General features: G+C 39.9%; 1 protein-coding gene across 3 annotated transcripts in view; it reads right to left on the bottom strand.

Moving 5' to 3' along the window:
- The window catches only part of DENND1B (DENN domain containing 1B), a 168586-nt gene that overhangs the window by 67700 nt on the left and 80114 nt on the right, over positions 1-20772 (bottom strand). For 2 of the 3 annotated variants that reach the window (XM_083445295.1, XM_083445294.1), the window contains exons 7-10: positions 20579-20648; positions 18717-18797; positions 12416-12469; positions 11716-11826 (exon numbers count right to left, since the gene is read on the bottom strand). In XM_083445295.1, coding sequence (XP_083301421.1) covers positions 11716-11826; positions 12416-12469; positions 18717-18797; positions 20579-20648 — 316 coding nt within the window. Of the gene's footprint in view, positions 1-11715; positions 11827-12415; positions 12470-15553; positions 15614-18716; positions 18798-20578; positions 20649-20772 lie in introns of all 3 variants that reach the window. The other variant, XM_083445296.1, reaches the window with a different exon arrangement.

Here is a 20772-nt window from a genome sequence, read left to right as displayed (position 1 = left end):
ATATGGGAAAGATTTATAATGTCGACACACGAAGTCCAGGATTTCAAAAACTAATTTTGAGAAAATCATGTGGCATCTAAGCAACTCTGAGATCATGTCCAGAAATGGTAAACTATAATTCTGCTAGATGTGAAAAGGCCTAGGCTCCTCCCGGGCTTGTCTGTTCTGCCCCCCGCTTTTCCTGCTGTGTCATTAAGAGGATTTCTCAAGTTTCGCATGTCATCTGAACTGCGAACCGTGGTTAACATTAACTATACATATTTTAAGCAAGTTGGCTTCAGAAACCACAGCTTGACGTTGGTTCAATTTAATCTAGCAATAATCACGGATCGCAGTTCAGATGACATGGCAAGCCATGCCAGCTATAAGTAGAACCTTAGTCATGTTAACTACTGTTGGTTAGTCCAGACAATATGACAAATTTTGACTAAAAGCAGAAGCTTTCAAATTCCTGTCACCCTGTGGGGGTAGGAGGGAGAACGATGCCTTGGAATGGGGTTGTGCTTTCACATCCTGTTTTACCATAGTTTTGTGTGATATCCACATGCCCTTAGAGAAATATCCTGATGATAAAGTAATCTGCAAGCACTTAAATATTTTTCTTGTATCTGATAGACTACTTACTGTAGTGCTCAAAATCAACCGTACGTCTTTCTTATTCATGCAAATCCATCTACTTGCAAAACACCTATTATTCTACCTAAAACAAGATGTTCACACCTTTGCTTAATTCAGGAAACTTTGACAAAGTTGCTTTTAAAGCAAAGTAATTGTCTCTGCCTAATTCTGGAAACTGTCAAAACACCGCCGGCTGGATTATGAAGCTTATGAGAATGCTTAAAAACAACTCTTTCTAATTAATGAAGTGACCAGAGGAATGGCTTAATTCCTTAGCTAGCAAATAGGTTCCATGCTAATATCATCACTCAACAAGGTTATCCTTCCTGAATATATTTAAAAATCTCAAAAATGTGTAACATTTACAGTATAACCTTTGTATTTGACTAAACTGCTAATATGCCACACAGTTAAATCTCCAAATACTCTTTATTGGCTTTCTTAATTCTGTTTTGCGGGGATTTCACTGGCACAACAGGACTTCCTTTTCTCTCCCCCCCTCCCACCCCAATGTGTGCTGAAAATCACTTCCGGGGGCAACCCATTTTGAGGGTGTGCAGGATGCTAGAGGGGAAAGGAGACAAAATTCTGCTGTGAGCACTGAAATCCATTGAGCCAGCAAAATTGCAGAGTTGAATATGGCCTACTGTTTTGGTGACTTTTAGTATCCAATTTCTGAAATAATGTCTACTGTGACATTCTCACCACCTCATTTTGCTCCCAAATGCTTGAACAATTTTATCCCCTTATATTCCCATCCTAACCATCTTGTTCATATTATGTTCTTCACTACAATTTGTCTTTATTGAGCTGACTATCCCTGCTGTATATGTTAGATTGCATGTCCCTTGAATTGGGGAATGTCATACCTGTTCATTGTAAAGCGAACATGAATAGTTCTAGATAAAGAAAAGCAAATTTAATTTTAAAAAATCTTGTTTCTTGCTTAAGCTATCTGTTCTCCAACTATATCCTCCCCTTAATTGATATGTTATTCTTCTCCCACTTCTTTGACAACACTGAATATTTACATATCCGAATTTTATTTCTGTACAAAGGTGTTCCTGCAATGACCTAAATTAAACTCTTTTGCAGGAGAGAGGAACACTTAAAAAATTGCTCCCGGGACCCTAGGAAGATGATATTTGGAACAGCATCTCAGTTAGAAGCAAACTGAAGAAGCATAATGCTGGTGGTCAACAAAAGAGGTTTAAAGACTCTCTCAAGGCAAATCTAAAATAAATAAATAAATAAATAATGTAGTACAATCACCAACAATTGGGAAACACTGGCCTGCGAGCGCTCCAATCGGAGAACAACCTTTACCAAAGGTATCATGGACTTTGAAGACACTCAAACTCAGGATAAAAAGGAGAAACGTGCAAAGAGGAAGGCACATTTGGCAAACCCTCACCATGATCAACTCCTGCCCAGAAACCTATGTCCCCACTGTGGAAGGATGTGTGGATCCAGAATTGGCCTCCACAGTCACTTATGGATTCACTGTTAAGACCGTGTTCATGGAACTTGGCTATGAGTAATCGCCAAAGAAGAAGAAGAATGATCATTTCTGATCTTTTACTGAGGGAATAAGTTGGATATCTGTCCAGATCTTCCAGTGCTGTGGCTTTCTTGTGTCTCTGATACTAAATCTTAAACTCTGACATACAGAATTTCTGATCCAAGATTCATGCCAAATTGAAACAAATGGAATAAACATTTCAATGGGATGAGGAGAAATAGGAGAGTTAAAATTTGCACGCATAACATTTCTAGCTTCTGTACTACAGTGGAAAAATAAACGACAAGTGTGTTGCAAATAACTTATGGAACCAAGAGCAAAATTTGAATTATGCCGTGTTGGAAAAGTAAGATGCATATCCCACACATGACTGAGTGGAACTACTCTGGGGAGTTTGTGATTCAGTAAAGCTGCTTAGATCATACTCTCATCTGACCTTATAATGTGAAGCCAATTCATGCAAATTGCAGATTCGTATTGGATTTTTGCACTGGATTCTTGTCTTAGGAATACAGTAACGGAAAGTTCAGAACCTGCCCTCTTCCTCCCCATTATTCCTCTTCCACACGATCTGCACAGAATGCTTTTTAAGTATCTTTCTGTGTGTGTTACACACTACTTCTGAAGTGGGAGGGTGGATCTGATGCACATTTTTAGATCTCCAGCAGTCAGAATAGCAGGTTCTAGATCTGAAATATTTCATAATATATGCAGGCCTCTGAAGACTGCTCCTCATAATAATTTTGAGACTCAAGATGAATGAACTTTTGGCAAGGCACACCCACATCTTATCCCCTACCAGTTGGACACAGGGGTAACTATGATGGAATTCATCTTATTAAACAGTAGATTTCAAGAAAGGGAAAACACACAGCAGGAAGAAACCATAATAAATAAAATCAAATAAATAAATGATGCAATGCAGCTAAATGGCTGGTTGGCTGACTGACTGCAAAAATGCTGTATGCAGGTTCAGTTCAAAAGCTGATGTGATCCAGTGGAGTCATTAAAGTACAAGGAACTTTTCCAAGAATTTGTGATTTGAAATGGAATATGAACAATAATACTCCTTGCAGCCTGGTCCACAGCCAGGCAATAAGTCAAGCTTGGAAGTTTTTTTGAAGGCTTCCATTCCCATTAACAAAGAATACTGACGTAAGAAACAAGTTATTAAAAACACCAAAAAAGGGGGGGGGGGAGTAGTGGGCTTTCTTTATATTGGTGCAGGAATATGCAAAACGGCACAAACTAGTTTGCTCATCAGTAATCTCTTACTCATGATGCTTACACCAAACAGTCTTCAACTGTGTATCCATCTTGGCTACGAGTCCTAGGAGACCTGTTCCCTGCCTTGACGGCCTTTTCCCACCTGGCCACAGAGGGTAGCATCCTGATTGACTCCAGCTACAAAAGCTGCTGACTATTGGGTTGCAGTATTGTTTAGGTGTTGTTACTGATGTTAATTTTCTGTATCTTTGTTTTTAATATCTTTATTTGTGAAGCAATTGTTCAGTTTGGTTGGGTACTTTGTGATATGTGTCATTTATTGTTTATGACTTTTGCTATGTTTGCAATTGTGTAGATTGTGTTGTAAACTGTCTCAAGCATGGTTTTAGTTATCGAAAGGTGGCATGCAAATAAAACAATGATGGACATGTGTACTTCCTGGCTCTTACATGAGGATGTAGTGCGCAATCTAGCTCTATGTTGACTTGGAAGGGATTCCTACAATGGCTCATGCAATTTTTCAAGCCATCCAATTCGTAGGAACGCTGATAGAAAGATCACTGTACAGTGGTACTTCGGGTTACATACGCTTCAGGTTACAGACTCTGCTAACCCAGAAATAGTGCTTCAGGTTAAGAATTTTGCTTCAGGATGAGAACAGAAATTGTGCTCCGGTGGCATGGCAGCAGCAGGAGGCCCCATTAGCTAAAGTGGTGCTTCAGGTTAAGAACAGCTTCAGGTTAAGAACAGACCTCCAGAACGAATTAAGTACTTAACCCGAGGTACCACTGTAGTTGTGAACAAGCTGGGTCAAAGGTTAACTTATCCACAATGATGCATTTCCAGGGATAGGTGAAATAGGGATTACTAGGGCTTTTTTGTGACAGTATTCACAGGTACGGAGTACTGACGGAGTCTTTTTTTGTACCCACTGCACTTTTATGAAGGTACCAGTACTGGAAAAAAGGACTGGGAGTTCCTTTACTCGTAGCCTCTTTGGGTCTGTTTCAGAGTAAAATGCCTACATGAGCCTTGTCCTGTGTATAGGAAAGTAATATATATTATGAGAAGCAAGAGTTCCTTTATCGGCTTTTATTTAGTTATCAGCAAGCTACTCCATCTACTTTTCAGGTGAGGAAAATAAAAACCTTGGCAACTATAAACAATAAACTGCTGCAGAGTACAATGCAACACGTTCTAAAAGAAAATGGTAGTGTTCCTTTCGAAAGCAACAGAAGGAAACCATCTGTTCAAAGTCTAAATATTTAATTTATGCTCACTTTTTTAAAACAAAAAATGCTGCAAAATAAGGTGGCAACCATCTATAAAGCAAACAACAACATATTTAAATAAGTGCATAAATATTTTAAATTACCTCAGCAGGTAAGACTCAAAATACACTTTAGGGCCTTTAGAATAGATTTCCTTGAAAATGATGAAATCGTAGTTAAGCCAGGCTGTGGACCAGCAAGCACTTTTTCACAGGACCCCATCTTCAGAATGACACAAGCAAACATTTGGATGACACTCCATGAAATTCAGAACACCACAATCCTATGACACTGAGGCACATATAAAGGAAGTCTCAACAATTCAAAACAATGATGCTAAATATTGTAATCCTTTCTGTGTAGGGGGTTTTTTGTATTTACATTTTTTTATTGTTGTATAATGTGCAACCTGCCCATGTAGAATGTCCACTCATCATTGGCGCGTGTCCCTGGCAGGGCGAGAGAAACTTCATGCAGCTGCACAGTACACAGTCCATTTGAAATCCGTTGTATCATCTTGGTAATAGCAGTGTATTGGTGACTGAGAATGGGGTATTTAAAATGTGTTTACAGTTAAAATCAGAATTGTTTATACTGAGGAAGTAAGTGTAAATGAAATCCTGGTCCTTTATCCATCAGTGAAATGGGCAATTTGTGGATGATGAACTGCATGCGGCCTGCGGGCCCTTATATTTTGATCTCAGCATGTATTCCATTTTTATTGCTCGTGACCTGGTAGTATTTATTTTTAACAACTCAGGCTACACTAGCAAAAAAAAAAATCTCCACTCTGTGAAGAAGCTATTTACAAATATGGGGTTAATGAATGTGCAAGACATATTCACATACACAACGGCCCTAATCTCGAACGCTACACATCAGTCAACGCTGCATAGAAGAGCCAAGCAATGCGTGGTCAGAACGGAACGGACAGGCACAATCCTATTCTGCCCCTTCCCATATACTGACTGCCCCTACATTTAGTCTTCTACCCAGGCCTCTCCTCTACTGGCATCACACAAACTGGACTGGACACAAAGTCTGGGGGATCTTCAGGTCAGAGTACTGTTTAGAAAGGAAAGATGGCTCACCATGGGTGCCAACTTGAATAAAACATGGGGGGGGGGCAGGTAAGCCCTGCCCCACACAATCGATTACAAGATGTGGCACACACACGTCATTTGAATGGTAATGCCCATAAACTGAGGGGGGGGGAATCCCCTCAAATATTTTAGGGAGGGCGAAGAGACCTCAGCCCCTAGGAGTTGGCAGTGCTGGATTAAACCCCGTGGAGGTCCCTAGGCAGTCGAATTCTTGGGGGCCGCCCTCATATTGAACTAAAAAGGCTTGATTGTAATTTTCCTTCAACATCAAATAAATTGTATTTTGATGAGTTGTAGCAGGGGCCCTAAAAACCATGGGGCCCAAATAGGTGCCTACCCATTTGGTAGTCCGGCACTGGGAATTGTGGGGAACAAAAGTCACTTATCCCTGTTTTTCAGCACTCAGTGGAGTTTTTAAAGCATTTAAAGTCAGCATTTTGCTGGAAAAAAATCAGATGCAAGTGAGTTTCAATGACTCCTCACAAAGAATCATTCGATACAAGGGTGGTAATAATCAGCATGAGGATACTCTATGAATCACTAGGACAAAGTACCACATTAGGGGATCCTTAGAATCAGCTGGAAGACGAGCATGATGAAGTACAATGCAATTATGGCAAACCGAGAGCGCTTTGCGTGCCCAAGCATCTGGTCAGTTGTTCTGCTGCCTTCAAGTGTTTTAAAGTCCCTTGGCAGCTATAAATAAAACCCCAAGTTTTGGAAGGGAATTGGAAGAAATATATATTATTTACACATATGGGCTAGTTAAGAGTTATGATACACCATGATTTAGCCTAACCAAAGGCGCAATCATCACGGATCCACTGGGGATAAAGGGGGTGTTTGTTCTTCATGGAAGGCAAAGACAGTGAACATTTCAATAACTGGGGTTCCTCCAAAACAATTTTGAAATTGTTTTTAGCTTACCTCCCGATTCCTATTTTGCAGAAATGAAAAACTCTCCGGGATTATGCAGGTGGAATGAAAGAACAGCTCTTACAAAATTATCAGTCCAGCGTTAGTTGAAACAATTATTATTATTATTATTATTACTATTTTAAAAAGGCGGGGAGGAGAGACAACATTTCAACATCTGCATTAAAGTATTTCCACCTGCTTCTATAGCAGAGGCCACAAAACAGGCACACACTACTTAACATATTACTGACAGAATGATGAGAAAGCTCCTGTCAGGCACGGGCCAGCCGGGTGTTAGAGACAAAATGCACAGCCCCAGCTGACTAGTTAGAGAAAGTCTGGAGAGGTACAATTATAGAGGCATATGACAAGCCTTCATGCTTGACTGACTTGAGAACCGATGACATGGCATTAAACAGCAATCCTTCCTACCCAGCGGTCACAAAACAGCAATAAGTCAACTGATGCACCGTTGTAAAATCATGATTTATTCCTTTGCTTTGAATACACAAGACTACAGCACGATGTTCTGGTAGACTACCACTGCAGGTTCACTTGGGGCCCAAACATCCAGGGCTTGCCTGCCTACAGCAGGCATAAAATCAATGTTCTAGCACTGGCTTCCTGAAAAAAGGTTTCCACGCTAGCTTAATTCACACAGCAACTGCAATACAAAAGCTGTTATATTCTCATACCTTTTTAAAGTGCTGAGTGCATGCAGGGTGCTTGTTTGTATGCATATTTTCATTTACAGGAAGATGGAAATAAAAGAGAATTGCAAGACAGAGAAACAGATACAAAGTAAACGTTTTACCCATGCAAAAGGCAACCGTGTATTTATGTAAAAATGCATATATGTAAATAAAGAACCGGTCGTTATTTTGTTACACTTACTTCTTTCCCCATTAAAATAGGTTGATCACTATATGCTGCGCTCTCAAAAACAGAACCCCCTTTTTCATTTCTATACATATCAGGATTAGTCCTTTAAAACCACAGGGTAGACTGAAATGGCAAAGGTGCTAAATCTTTAAAAAATAGTGATTTATAGATTCAGAGAATTTTCTATCCTCCACAAAACAAGAAGAGTAAGGAGAGCTTGAGCGAGAGCTTGAATTATGTCTTTTGTTATTGGTGCAACTGCCCTTAGATAGTGAACCGAAACAGAGCTGATAACTTGGAGGTGACATCACAACTCAGTCTGCATGAACTGTCATAAACACTTGGTATTAAGTTAACCTCAAAGATAAAAGGACAACTCCCCTAACAATAGAATGGATTTGATAACACTATTTTCAAAGGAAAAGGCGCTTATTCAGAAAGCAAAACTCTAATGGCAGGAGTTACATTTACGCTGGGGATATATAATCAAAATTTGCTTTATTTTATGCAAGTGGTAACCATAAAAACAAAGGGTGGTATCCAACTGAAGTCTACTCAGGATAGATCCATTGAAATTAATGGATCTAAATTAGTCATGTCCATTCATTACATGGATCTACACAGAGTATGACTCAAGTTGGCTACAACCCATTGGAATCAGAGAATATGCAATACAAATGACTAATTGAGGTGGCTTGGCTGTTAGTGCAAACATGAAATACAATGTTTAATACAGAAATATAAAAAGTGGACCAGAAGATAATATGGTTACCACCTTCAAAAGAAACCAAAGCACAGTTACTTACAAACTTCTGGGTTTCATTCCTCATGTCATAAAGGGGCTATGTGTGGGCAAAAGGTTCACTCATATCCCATCTTAATAAGCCAATATTTCTTTCTCCAAACTTAGCCAAGATAGTCCTCATAAGACTCTAAACTTAACTAATTTAAAAAAAATTATGACACTGGTAAAAGTGCAGAAATGCAAAATAGATAATTGGCATGCTACACACACTTTCAGTCTACAGTCTGTGTAGAAGAGTGCAAAATTAGGATATCATCCAGTTACTACTTTAAGTGGTAACTCTTAATGGGTCCTAGATGGGATACATGAACATTTGATATTGCCCTACATTGATGCAGACAGCAGTTCCATCCAGCTGGAACAGTGTTTCCTACTATTACTGAAAGGATCTCCAAGATATCAGGAGACTAATATATATTTTTATTTCTCTGAAGCAGAGATAAACCTGGAACGTCATGCATGCAGTCCATGTACTACAGGGGTCAGCAAGGTTTACCTCGCCTGGGCCAGTTCACTCCAGCAGAGATCCCTCCGTGGGCGTCTGAGCATGCGCAGATGCGATTTCCGACACCGTGGAAGCGAGCCCACGCACCACGCTGCACTGGTTTAGAACAGCTTGCAGGGATTCGCTGAGCAGGCAGCTCAGTTCAGGGGTGGCTCATGGGCCGCTTGTGGCCCACGGGCCTTAGGTTGCCTACCCCAATGTACTATGATACAGGTAAAGGTAAAGGACTCCTGGGCGGTTAAGTCTAGTTGAATTCAACTATGGTGTGCAGGATCTCCGCTTTCAGGCAGAGGGAGCTGGCGTTTGTCCACAGACAGCTTTCTGGGTCATGTGGCCAGCATGACTAAATCGCTACTGGTGCAATGGGACACACTGCGACGGAAGCCAGAGAGCACAGAAACGCCATTTACAACACACACCCCTTTGGAAAACAGGAACAGTGACTGGTGCTAAAAAATTCCACTGCAAAAAATGCCACTACAATATTTCTACAATGGTCAATAATTTCAACCACAAGTGGAAGTGCAATTTGAATACAGAGGCCTACTACCTGAAATTCCTTAAATGCAGCTAACAAAGTTGTTGTCAGACTTTACTTCCCATTAGCTCCAGTTAGCACAGCCAATATTCAAGGGTGATGGGGGTTATAGTCCAACAACATATGGAGGACACCACATAAGATACCTCAACCTTAAAGGAAGGAGCCACCAAACAAACCCTGGACCTTTGGGAATGCCCAACACGATGCATATTCAGGGGGTTGCATCCAATCAAGCTGCAGATTTTCACTCACACAATGAAACCTCCCCTACTCTCATCTACAGTCCCTCCCCCCCCCCCACATGCACTGTCAAAATCTGCTCCCAGGGATTGGGAGGCCTTCGGAAGCAGATTGGGCAGAGGCAGAGAGAGCAGAGAGGGGAAAAGTCCAATTGCAAAACCAGAACTGTGCTTGTACAGCATCAGATAGCACCGAGAGGGTGGTTCTACTCTAATGGAAATCTGATTGCCATGATTGACATCCTATGCCCTTTTAAAATGTGGCTCTTTTTGGGGGGGGGTGTTACTGGGTTGTTGTTTTTATTTTGAGTATATATGTTGTGGTTTTATATCTTGATTTTATTCTGTGAACCACCCTGAGACCCCCCGGGTACAGGGCGGCATATAAATTCTAATAATAATAATAATAATAATAATAATAATAATAATAATGTGCACTGACTCTACACTCACTCTGCACTGGTCACACTGCCGACTGATGCAATCCGTTTCAGTACAGTGGGCAGCGTCTACATGACAGTTGCCCTGCATTAAGTTGTTCCTGCTGAAAAAGGAGCTATTGCTCGAATTGCACTTCAAGAAACTGAAGCCAAATCTGAACTGCAAGACTGACTGGTATAGGCACCCTTCACCATGTAAAGCATATTCACAAGTTCAAGAGGGGCACGTCTGGTTGTCCCTAGACACAGGTCCGAGTATTTTTTTTTTGTTTGACCCACCGCTTTCCCTTGGAAAACGCACTCTTTCCCGCGGAATCAGAACCAACAGAAATCCACAGAAAGACCATGGATTAACAACTGGCGTACAAGCTTAACAAGTGAATGACAACTATAGTCAACAAATGGATGTTGGACTTATTTTTATCTCTTGAAACGAAGAATGCTATTTACTCAGCACACTCTCGTCCCTGCATAACAAAACTTCAGAGTATCTCAAATTTCAAAGCTTTCAGCACATTTGAATGAGAGCTAAGCACCAATAAAGTTGTTGACTGTATTCTGATCACTCAGTGCAAGATTTTATTTGTTCGTGCTTTTAAAGCCCTGCTCTTGCTATCTATAAAGACTCAGATAGTAATCCTGCAGAGTTAAGCAGCTCAACTGCGTTTAACCTCATAAATTCCATTAAATTAAAAGAAATTAAAATTAGCTTGTGTACAGGCTTGCCTAGGGTACATCCAGATTAGCTAACAGCGCAAAACTATTTTTGTACTATTTCTGATTATACTGAACATACTGTAAGTGGTTTTGCATTCAGTGAATCATTTGAACACACCTATTACCAGACTAGAAAGTATGTCATGCAATAGATTTGAAGGAATCCTAAGTAATATATTTCTATACTTAACAGACAACACTCTGCATACACAATGATGCCCATTGGCTTGAAAGCAATGTTGCTTGCAACTTAATTGAGATGGGTGTAGACCTGTATATTACACCCCATGGGAAAGGATAGAACAAAAAGGGGCTATCAAAAGATTTAGGCATGGCTGTAGAGTTAAAACATGGCTCTCTTTATCTCTGTGCCATCTGCAATGACATAAGAAAGCCATTTCAGCATAGGCAGAAGCATAAAACCTGTAATAAAAAAGGCTATTTGGAATAGTAAGTTATTATCAGCCTGAAGAGCTGCTCCAAAATCAGAGCTATTACAGTATACGCTCCCCAAACACTACTCTGCAACCAAGATGAATTTACCTATTACCAGGTTTAGGATACTAGCTATTATCATGCCCCCTTGATTTCTTTCAAGTAGCTCCAATGGAATAAGCCACAAGTGAATAATAAAGATCTTATAATAGCCCTTAAGGATTCTTTATAGGGTGGAAGGCACAGAAATGAACTCTAGCGAGTTAGAGAACTCTCATCTCCGCATAACAAAAAATAATTAACCTGACTTAATGTATCTGAGAAGGCTTTATATAAATCAGACTTTTGTGCTTCAAGAGTCAGATTAAAACCATATATTTTTAAAAGTATGTAGATATTGTCTCATAAGTACCCACTGAACATATTTAAATCTGCAAGGGTCTTTTTGAGATGCTCAATGTATTCTCCTTGAAAGAAGTGTGAAGTACTTACAGTGCTTAGTTTGCTGGAGGTAATAATGATGCGTCTCTCGTGCAACATGCTGGCATAAAGTTGCAGCATGTTGTTCACATCCACAGCAACAAAATATTCAGTAAGATTTCTCTGTTTAATAAAGAATAAGTACTGTTAACACATTAATAGTGGTAATTGAGTGGAGCATAAACTTATAACTACCAATTTCCCTGCTGAAGGGGGATTTTTTTTATCTCGTTAAAGAAATATGTCTGCACAATAAGCATCTTTAACTGAAATTTGTCACCTTGTTATCCTTTGCAATATTAAAATCTGTGCTTCAAAATATTCAGATTTCATTTTTTAAGCAAGGCTGCCCTCCCTCACCAGTTTTTTAGTTTAGCTTATTAAACATAACCACTTCTTAAACATTCATGCCTGCAAACACATACACAGAGAGAATGAGAGCGATCCTTGCATCCACTGTGGGCAAATGATTGTTTTAACTTACATAAATGGATATACACTAGTGTATGCAAATCCCCAGCACTATGGAATTGAAACAGTCTGTGAAGGGAGAAAGTGGCGAGTGTTGGGATGTGTAAATGAATTAAAGGAGAATAAAGCCATTGAGGAGAGAGCTGAACCAGTTTATTTTCAGGTTCTATCCAGCCTTATAATTCAGTGGGTATGTGCTAAATATCTCATCTTACCCCCATATAAATCTTACAAAACTTACACTTTCAGGTACTGTTGGTAATCCAGTTAGATCAGGAGTAATGAAATACGATTGCTGATCAAGGAAAGGAAAACAAAACAAAACAAAACACAGCGTTATTGGTTCTGAAAGTGATAGCAGTATTATAAACTGCTGTTTATGTAGGCTAGTTAGTTTTTGTTCTTGTGGCAGAATGACATGATTAGTAAAGTAATCAGGAGCACCAGATAGTTTGATTCAATAGACCACAGGCACGAAATACCCTTTTCAGAAAAGTGTTTGTTTTCTAATGAAATCACAGTTTTGCTAATTCCAGGAGTTTAAAAAAACACACAACAGCGTATATGTAGAGCATCATCAGTGTTAAAGAGTATATGACAAGGCTCTTTTCAAACCTTGGAGCTGAAGGAGGAGAAAAAAATCAGGAGAACAGGAAGAAAAATAGAAGAAAGGGACTATACATCCAGTTGCTTCTGTAGCCGCTACTGCCCTAGACAGCAGACACCAGATCCCCACCTGCACTATACATTTAAAGCAGTATCATACCACTTTAAACATGTCTTCCCCCAAAGAACCCTGCGAACTGTTGTTTGTTACTGATGCCAAGTACAGTGGTGCCCCGCAAGACGAAATTAATTCGTTCTGCGAGTTTTTTCGTTCTACGAGTTTTTTCGTCTTGCGAAGCACCAACGTGTATTGACGGTTTCCCATAGGAATGCATTGGCGGTTTAAAAAAAAAAAGGCACAAGACGTTTCGTCTTGCAAAGCAAGCCCATAGGGAAATCCGACTTGCAAAGCAACTCAGAAAATGGAAAACTCTTTCGCCTTGCGAGTTTTTCGTCTTCCGAGGCATTCGTCTTGTAGGGCACCACTGTATTGATAGGAGACCCCTATTCTACTCAATAAAGCTTCAATTCCCAGAGTAGTTTAACAATCGTAAGGAGATGGAGGGGTGTGGCCTCATTTTCATAAAGTGGAATAACAAATCCTGCATTGCTAGCTACAATTTTCTTCTTGTATCTCCCTTGTTCATAGATTGGCAGCTGGTGGGGGGCGGGGAGCCTGTACTTCTCACAGGGTTGAATATAGCCTTGGGCTTCCAGTTGCTGATTGTTACAGAACTGGGTTCATTCTGTTAAATATTTACAAGCAGGTTGCAAAACAATCCAAGTTCCCCCCCCCCCCAATAGTTTATGAGAAATGTAACTTAACAAGGTTCTGCATGCATATTTTAATGTGATCCGCAGGAGGTGTCAAAAGCTTCACTAGCCCACAAGCATGGACAATAAACACAGTGTATGAGAGTATGAGGCCTCCAGCTGAAAAACTGGCTTTAAAAAAAAAATGTTTTAATTAAAGGTTTTCTTGGGTTACAGATATAAATCGTCTCTATTTCTGACACTAGTCACAATCACCATGAAGGTCAACAAGAAGTGGACCAGCACTGTATGTTGGGAAAGCAATTCCTATTCTAAGGAAAAACATTACGGGATTACCAATATGGGCAGAAATCAACTATGTTCTTATCAAGACAATGGAAGAGATTAGCAGGTGAGGATTGACTAAGGTGAGGGTTGGTCCAACTTGAGGATCCGGAAACCACAGGAAACAAAGGTGTGTAAGGTCTGCCTCTTCCTTACTCTCATTCACCAACTGCCAATTATTGTGAACAGCTGGCCTGCTCTACTTCTCATGATGGGGAATGTGGAAGTTGCATTTTTAATTGTAGCACTGATGGAGGTACATTCTCAGCACAATCCCAGACATGTCTACTCTGAAGTCTCATTGAAATCAATGGGGCTTACTCCCCGGTGAGTAGGTAAAGGATTACAGCCTCCGTCTACAAATTAAACTCAGGACCTATGAGAGAACAAGCATCACAGAAGCTCTTAGCTAGCCTCATAATTGTGAATGGGGGAAATGTTACTAGACTAAGACCATATTAATGGGATCTAGAATTTTGTACTAAGGAAAGGACCTGGGTAAGTTCATTTATAGCTACTTGTTAAAGTAAGGTGTTTATGCCACTAGGTCTTTATTATCCTGGTCCAATTATAGCCTTATTGGGCAATTCTGACAACTAACACGTTTTTCACATTCGGAATTAGTTGATAGCTAAATAAAACACGAGGAATGGTAGAAAAAGAAAGAATTAGAAGAAAAAAATAACATTAGGAATGTGTTTTATAATCCAGTACATGTACAGAATGACAGAATTCATATAACATAGAAAAAGGATAAATTCAGATATTATGAAACCAAGAAAGCACCCCAAATTCTGAAAAATATTTTCTGTTTATACTATTCTTATACTTAAAATGCTTATTTGAAGATGGAGGGGGGGGGAATCCCAAGGATGCAAAACCCTTAAATGTATTTAAATTTCAACCTGACATTCTTCTTCAGGGATATTTACAAAGCTGAACATTAAAAAAAATGTCAGATGATCTTCAGATTGTCATCACTAGCAAAAATAACTATACTTTTATATTATCTTTCACTAGTTAGCTTAAACCCTTTTAGGTTTTTTGTGGGGGGGAGGTGAAATATAGGATTCTTTCCTATCATCATCACCACCACCTTTCTTACTTTTTTGGTGGGGTGCAGCCCTTCTTTTTCATTTTGGTGGATAATTATTCAACTTTTTTCCTCTGAGGAGCTAGATTCAGTCATTAAAAAACAAAATATTCAACCTCTGCTGAGATATTATGATAAAAACGGTATGTACCACTGAAATATCTGTAGAGATATGATGTTAAGGCATTGCTCACATGCTGCCAACAGTGCCAAGTGTAAATATATTCAGTGAAAATAATACATTTTTTATTCCTGTTCTACAAAGAGGCCTTCTCAGAAATTCGTAAACAGTTGAAAGGCATAAAAAATATTTTTAAAAAACAAAACGTCAGTAAGAATAAACTATTGTCACTATTAAATGTAAAGAGGATATTTAGCATACAATTTGCACATATACTTCCAATTCTGGTTTAGTCTAAACAGAAAATACATTCAAGAGTTTTTTTCTTTTATACCAGAGCTGCAACATAATAATTTCTCAGGGGACATTTATTAATCACTTGCAATCAACAGAGACATCATTTGGCAGGCAATTATTTCTTTCAAGAGGGGCTATGAGTAGCCAGAGCAGTTTAAACTCACCGCCTTTAAACAAGGTTGATTTTTCAAAACTTGCTCACTTGCAAAAAAGATCTCGTTGTTCTTTTTCCAATATTAGAAAGAAAATTGAACAAATTCAAGTTTTGAAACCAAAGAACTGAGTTTAACTTGCAAAGCTGCACTTTTCTGAAATAACTCGACTCCATTCTCTTTAACATCATGTAATGTTTCAAAGGCAAAAACAAACAGTTCAATCAATCTATCTTGTTGTTTTCAAACTTTACAATATAGGGCTTTTGGTTTGTAAGGTGTAGGGTGTGAGGTCATTTTCTGTTTTTCTTTGCAGAAGAAACAGAAATGGGAATACCAAAGATGAATGAGGAATTATCACAGCAACAGATGGAATGGCAAAGGACTGAGCTATGTATTGAAGTAATTGGGCATATATTCAGGCAAATATCTGAAATCCTTTCATTACATGCAGAACTGCACATATAAATTAAAGCTGTGCCTAACAATCAGGATCAGCTTTGTTTTTTTAAGCAACCAGTGGTGATACCCTAGGAACTGAAAGATGCATTAGCAACTAGCAAAGTATGATATCCGTTGCACTGTTAAGTTTAAACTTTTGTGTTCATAAATGTCCATATCTTTGCATGTATACTCTTATTAGCTGTGTGTAACATGGGTTTCGAGTTTGTTCCGCAACAATGGTACTCTACATCATGAGCACCGTGTTTCTCAGTTCCTGCTAGGTGCAAATTTTCTTAATGAATATCCAACTTTGCTTTCATGCTGGTTCTGGTTCATCCGGCCAAATGGCTGGTTACAGAAAGTTCCATTTTCAGAGTATATTATGTAAAACTGGTGTTGATGTGTGAGCCTCAGAGAACACAGCTTGGCATCCAGATCCCCAGAGGAGTATATGGCAGAGACAATTAGAAGGGGAAAATGTTTTTACTACAGCACCAAGCTAATTTATTGGACTGACTGAGTGCTGTCAAACATGGCATTCCAGACTGCCAGCTTTTCAAGCACTTTTCAAAACCTAATTATGTAACGTCTATTAGAATTGTGCAGATGATCATTTTTGTCTGAATAATTTGTGCATCAACAAAGCCAGTGTCCATGCCCTACCTGCATCCCCGAGCAAATTAAAGATTGGTGGCTTGCAACACAGCACTTGCTAATATTGTGCACCATGTGATTATGTGTGTAGAACAAAAGAAGGGGAGGGCAGTAAAGCCTACCAATATTGGTATTATTTTTATTCCGGATTGTATCCAATGATAGTCCTACTCAGAGTAGGCCCACTAAGGTCAACAGACCTTACTCACATAGGTTTATTAATTCATATGAGTCAAATCTAGATACAACTTTTTTATTTCTAACCTACCCTTCAACCTTAAGGCTTCTGGGGCGATCCACAAACAATTCATTAAAATGCAGCACAGCAACATCACATAACAACCATGAAACCGTCATCATAACAGTTCACAAGCAGAAGAAGCAAATTAATTAAGTCAGTCATCTCCATAAATCTTGAAGAAAGAGTGACATATTGACAATGGAAAACAAGTAATGGGGGCGACAACAGTATCTGCAACAGGAGGAAGTTCTATATCCAGGGTGCCATAACAAGTATGTGTGTTAAGGTTTCTAAGGGAGATATGCCAGTGAAAAAACAGTAAGAAGTACAGTGGTACCTTGGGTTATGAACTTAATTCGTTCTAGAGGTCTGTTCTTAACCTGAAACTGTTCTTAACCTGAAGCACCACTTCAGCCAATGGGGCCTCCTGCTGCCACCGCACCACTGCTGCACGATTTCTGTTCTCATCCTGAAGCAAAGTTCTTAACCCGAGGTACTATTTCTGGGTTAGCGGAGTCTGTAACCTGAAGCGTATGTAACCTGAGATACCACTGTATTTTAAAACAGGTCTAGCTAGCCCCTTGTCATCACATAGGTACCCCTGCCCGTACGGGCCAGTCTTGACAGACTCTAGGGTTGTGCGCCCATCTCACTCAAAGAGGCCAAGGGCCAGCGCTGTCCGAAGACACTTCCGGGTCACGTGGCCAGCGTGACATCGCTGCTCTGGCGAGCCAGAGCCGCACACGGAAACGCCGTTTACCTTCCCGCTATAAAGCGGTACCTATTTATCTACTTGCACTTAAGGGTGCTTTCGAACTGCTAGGTTGGCAGGCGCTGGGACCGAACAGCGGGAGCGCACCCCGCCGCGGGGATTCGAACCGCCGACCTTTCGATCGGCAAGCCCTAGGCACTGAGGCTTTAACCCACAGCGCCACCCACGTCCCTATTGTCATCACATAGTGGATGTCAAAACACAACCCAAACAAACAGGCATGGGCTTTTTTATTAATATATTGCCTTCTCATAAAATATCATACAAAACACAAACATTAAAAACAATACAAAACAATAATTAAAATAGGAACAAGAAAATCTGGTAAATCAGGCAAGGAACCAAGGAGAGACTGAATCTGTGTCATCTATCCAGCTTGGTGACAAGGACTAGACTTCTGGGAGGTTGTGTTCAAGTGAAGACTGTGGCTATTACCAGTACTCATTCCACCCCTGCCTTCCCCAATTTGGTGCCCTCCAGACGTTTTGAGCAACAACTACAAGCAGTTAGCATTTGCAATCCCTAAGTCATATAAAGTCTCCATTGTGCAAGACTGTATGTTTGTCCATAGATCCTAGAAAAATAGAGCTCCTTTCTGTGGTACAGCAACTGAAGAGTGCTGTTCTCCTGGCAATGTCCATAGCACAAGCTTTTGAAGCTACCTGTATCTGGACATCCAAGTCAAAGATTTGAAATGGAACCTAAGAAACTTGTGACAATTAGTCTAGTGTCTAAAATAGCAGGGGATCCACACAGGTAGGTTGTGAGAATAGCCCCAAGCACGTAAGGACAAAAAATGGGTACAATATTAGCTCATGTGTGACGTTAAGAAAAGGGGAAAACATGCCCAGATATTGAGTTGGGGGGATGTCAAAAGCCACCTTAACAATTCCTGTGCCTCCTTGGGGAGATCGGCCTCCCACTTTGAGAGACGTGAGAATATAATTTGGATACTTTATCCTGGCATCAAGCTCCCCAACTTATACAGAGTAAATAAAAAGGGCCGTTTTTGTTGCTGATTATTATTAATTGGTATGAGGCTCTGTAATGAAGACAATACCTACCAAATTTAAGCTGATCGGAGTATTTGCCTTTGGCACAGAATGCGTATACCAGGTTTCTAACAAGTCATTCAAGTCATCTTCCTATAAAAAATAAGATTTTAAAATGTTTATTCAGCAGTTATATAAACCATGGTCACTGTAATGCAGTACTTCAGATATGTACACAGTAACAAATGAATTCTAAAACTCCTAGTAATTTAAACCAATATCTGATTTCTCACCTCTGCAAATCCTAAATGAAGCCCTGCTCACTCTCTGGTTTTACTGCTTTTCTAACTCTGTCCCCTCTGGTCTACTCTCCACCTCAATCATTTCTTCTTCCACACCTGAACCTTCCTACTTCTCTTGTCCTGCTTTCCAAAGTCCATGCTTCTTCTACCTCCTCCTTTCCCAGACCTTTATTTCTGCCCCACTTCTTCCTAGGAATCACATTGAAAGTATCTATAAAACAAATCATATATTGTTCTACTTTTATCCCATTATCTGGGCAGCAGGTTAAAACGACCCCAGTTGCCCTATCGTTTCTTTCTATAATATCTATTCTTTTACATTCCAATAAAGCAAACCTTATAAAAAGTCATTCCAAAATCTAATGAAAATTTGTATATAACTGTAAAAAAACAGATAAGTAAACGAATCGCAGTGTCAATATTATAAGAGACAGAGTCCTAGTTGGAACTAGGACAACAAGGCTTGCTAGCATCTTGAATGTTTGCATTTATATTCTGTGAACGCATGCCAGAAATCCATCATCTCTCCAACTTGGATTAGCTTTTAAAGAGGATTAGACAAATTCATTCAGGAGAGGGCTATCAATGGCTACTAGCCATGATGGCTATGATCTGCTTCCAGCAGCGCTTCTGAATACCAATTGCTAGAAACCACAGGAGGGAAGAGGGCTCATGTGCTTGAATCCTGCTTGCTGGCTTCCACAGGCAACTGGTCGGGTACTGTGAGAACAGGATGCTGGACTAGATGGGCCATTGGCCTGTTCCAGCAGTTTTTTTAACAACTGAGTGCATGAAGAGAGAATGATATCATGCTCACTGCCCCAACCTCCTGACCATCAGGTGACCAGCCATTGGGATGAAGTGAACTTTTGCGCAGAGAGAAAGCTGCACAGATATAGCTTGTATGTACATAGGCTGTATTCGGTGAATATGTGAAAAGAGTTCATGTGACTAACAGTCAACACATTGGTGCATTTTCAACACAGCGGTAAATCCACTCCAGTATTTCCTTGTACAAAATAGTAACCATCACCTTTATAACTGGTTGGCCCACTTTCCATTCCACTAGCATGCTACTTAGATGACTGATATAGCCATCATTTGGGTCCAGTTCCATCCGCTTTGGCAAGTTGGTTATTTCTTTTTTAAATGCTACCCAGTCAAGACGGGTGGAGTACAGATGATATTATTATTATTATTATTATTAAATTTGTATCCCGCTTGATTGTAAAAAAAAACCCAAAGCGGTTGTCATGTCAAGAGAAAGGGATGAAACTTGCAGTCACACGCAAGTAAGACAGAACACATTAGGAACTAATGGGGGGGGGGGGGAGAGGCACAAATACCAAGAATAGACTGCATGAGCTTCATCCTGAGTACACATACTATAACATTTTGTTGCATGCATGGGCGTAGTATCCCATGGTCACCGCCCAGGGTGACCAGGCCAGCATCGGGAAAAGCAACATTGCTTCTTTGACACTTCATCCCCTGGTTAAGGCTTGACCTACGAGCCCAGCTGTGGGCAGGCACAGGGCGCGCAGCCCAGCTAAGGAGAGAGGCAACAACACTGCCGACTTTTCTTCTAACAAGCATATATTTAATTACTAAAGACAACCAACATAAAATTACCTGTCCTTTAGACAAATAATCTGCCAGCGTATTTAAAAGTTTGTAGTATACCTCGAACCATGGCAAGTAGCTGAAAAGAGAGACATAAAAGCTTTTATTAAAAAAAGGAGAAACACAATATGAATTGTGATGCACTTTTTGAAAGCGTTCAAGCAAGATTGAACAATAAAGTTTTAGATCTAAGTAGTTCATAA

The sequence above is a fragment of the Podarcis tiliguerta genome, assembly GCF_965153285.1.
Source record: "Podarcis tiliguerta genome assembly, chromosome: 6".
NCBI classification, from domain to species: domain Eukaryota; kingdom Metazoa; phylum Chordata; class Lepidosauria; order Squamata; family Lacertidae; genus Podarcis; species Podarcis tiliguerta.
Note: the sequence above shows the minus strand (reverse complement) of the source record. Positions and strands in the feature narration are given on the sequence as shown.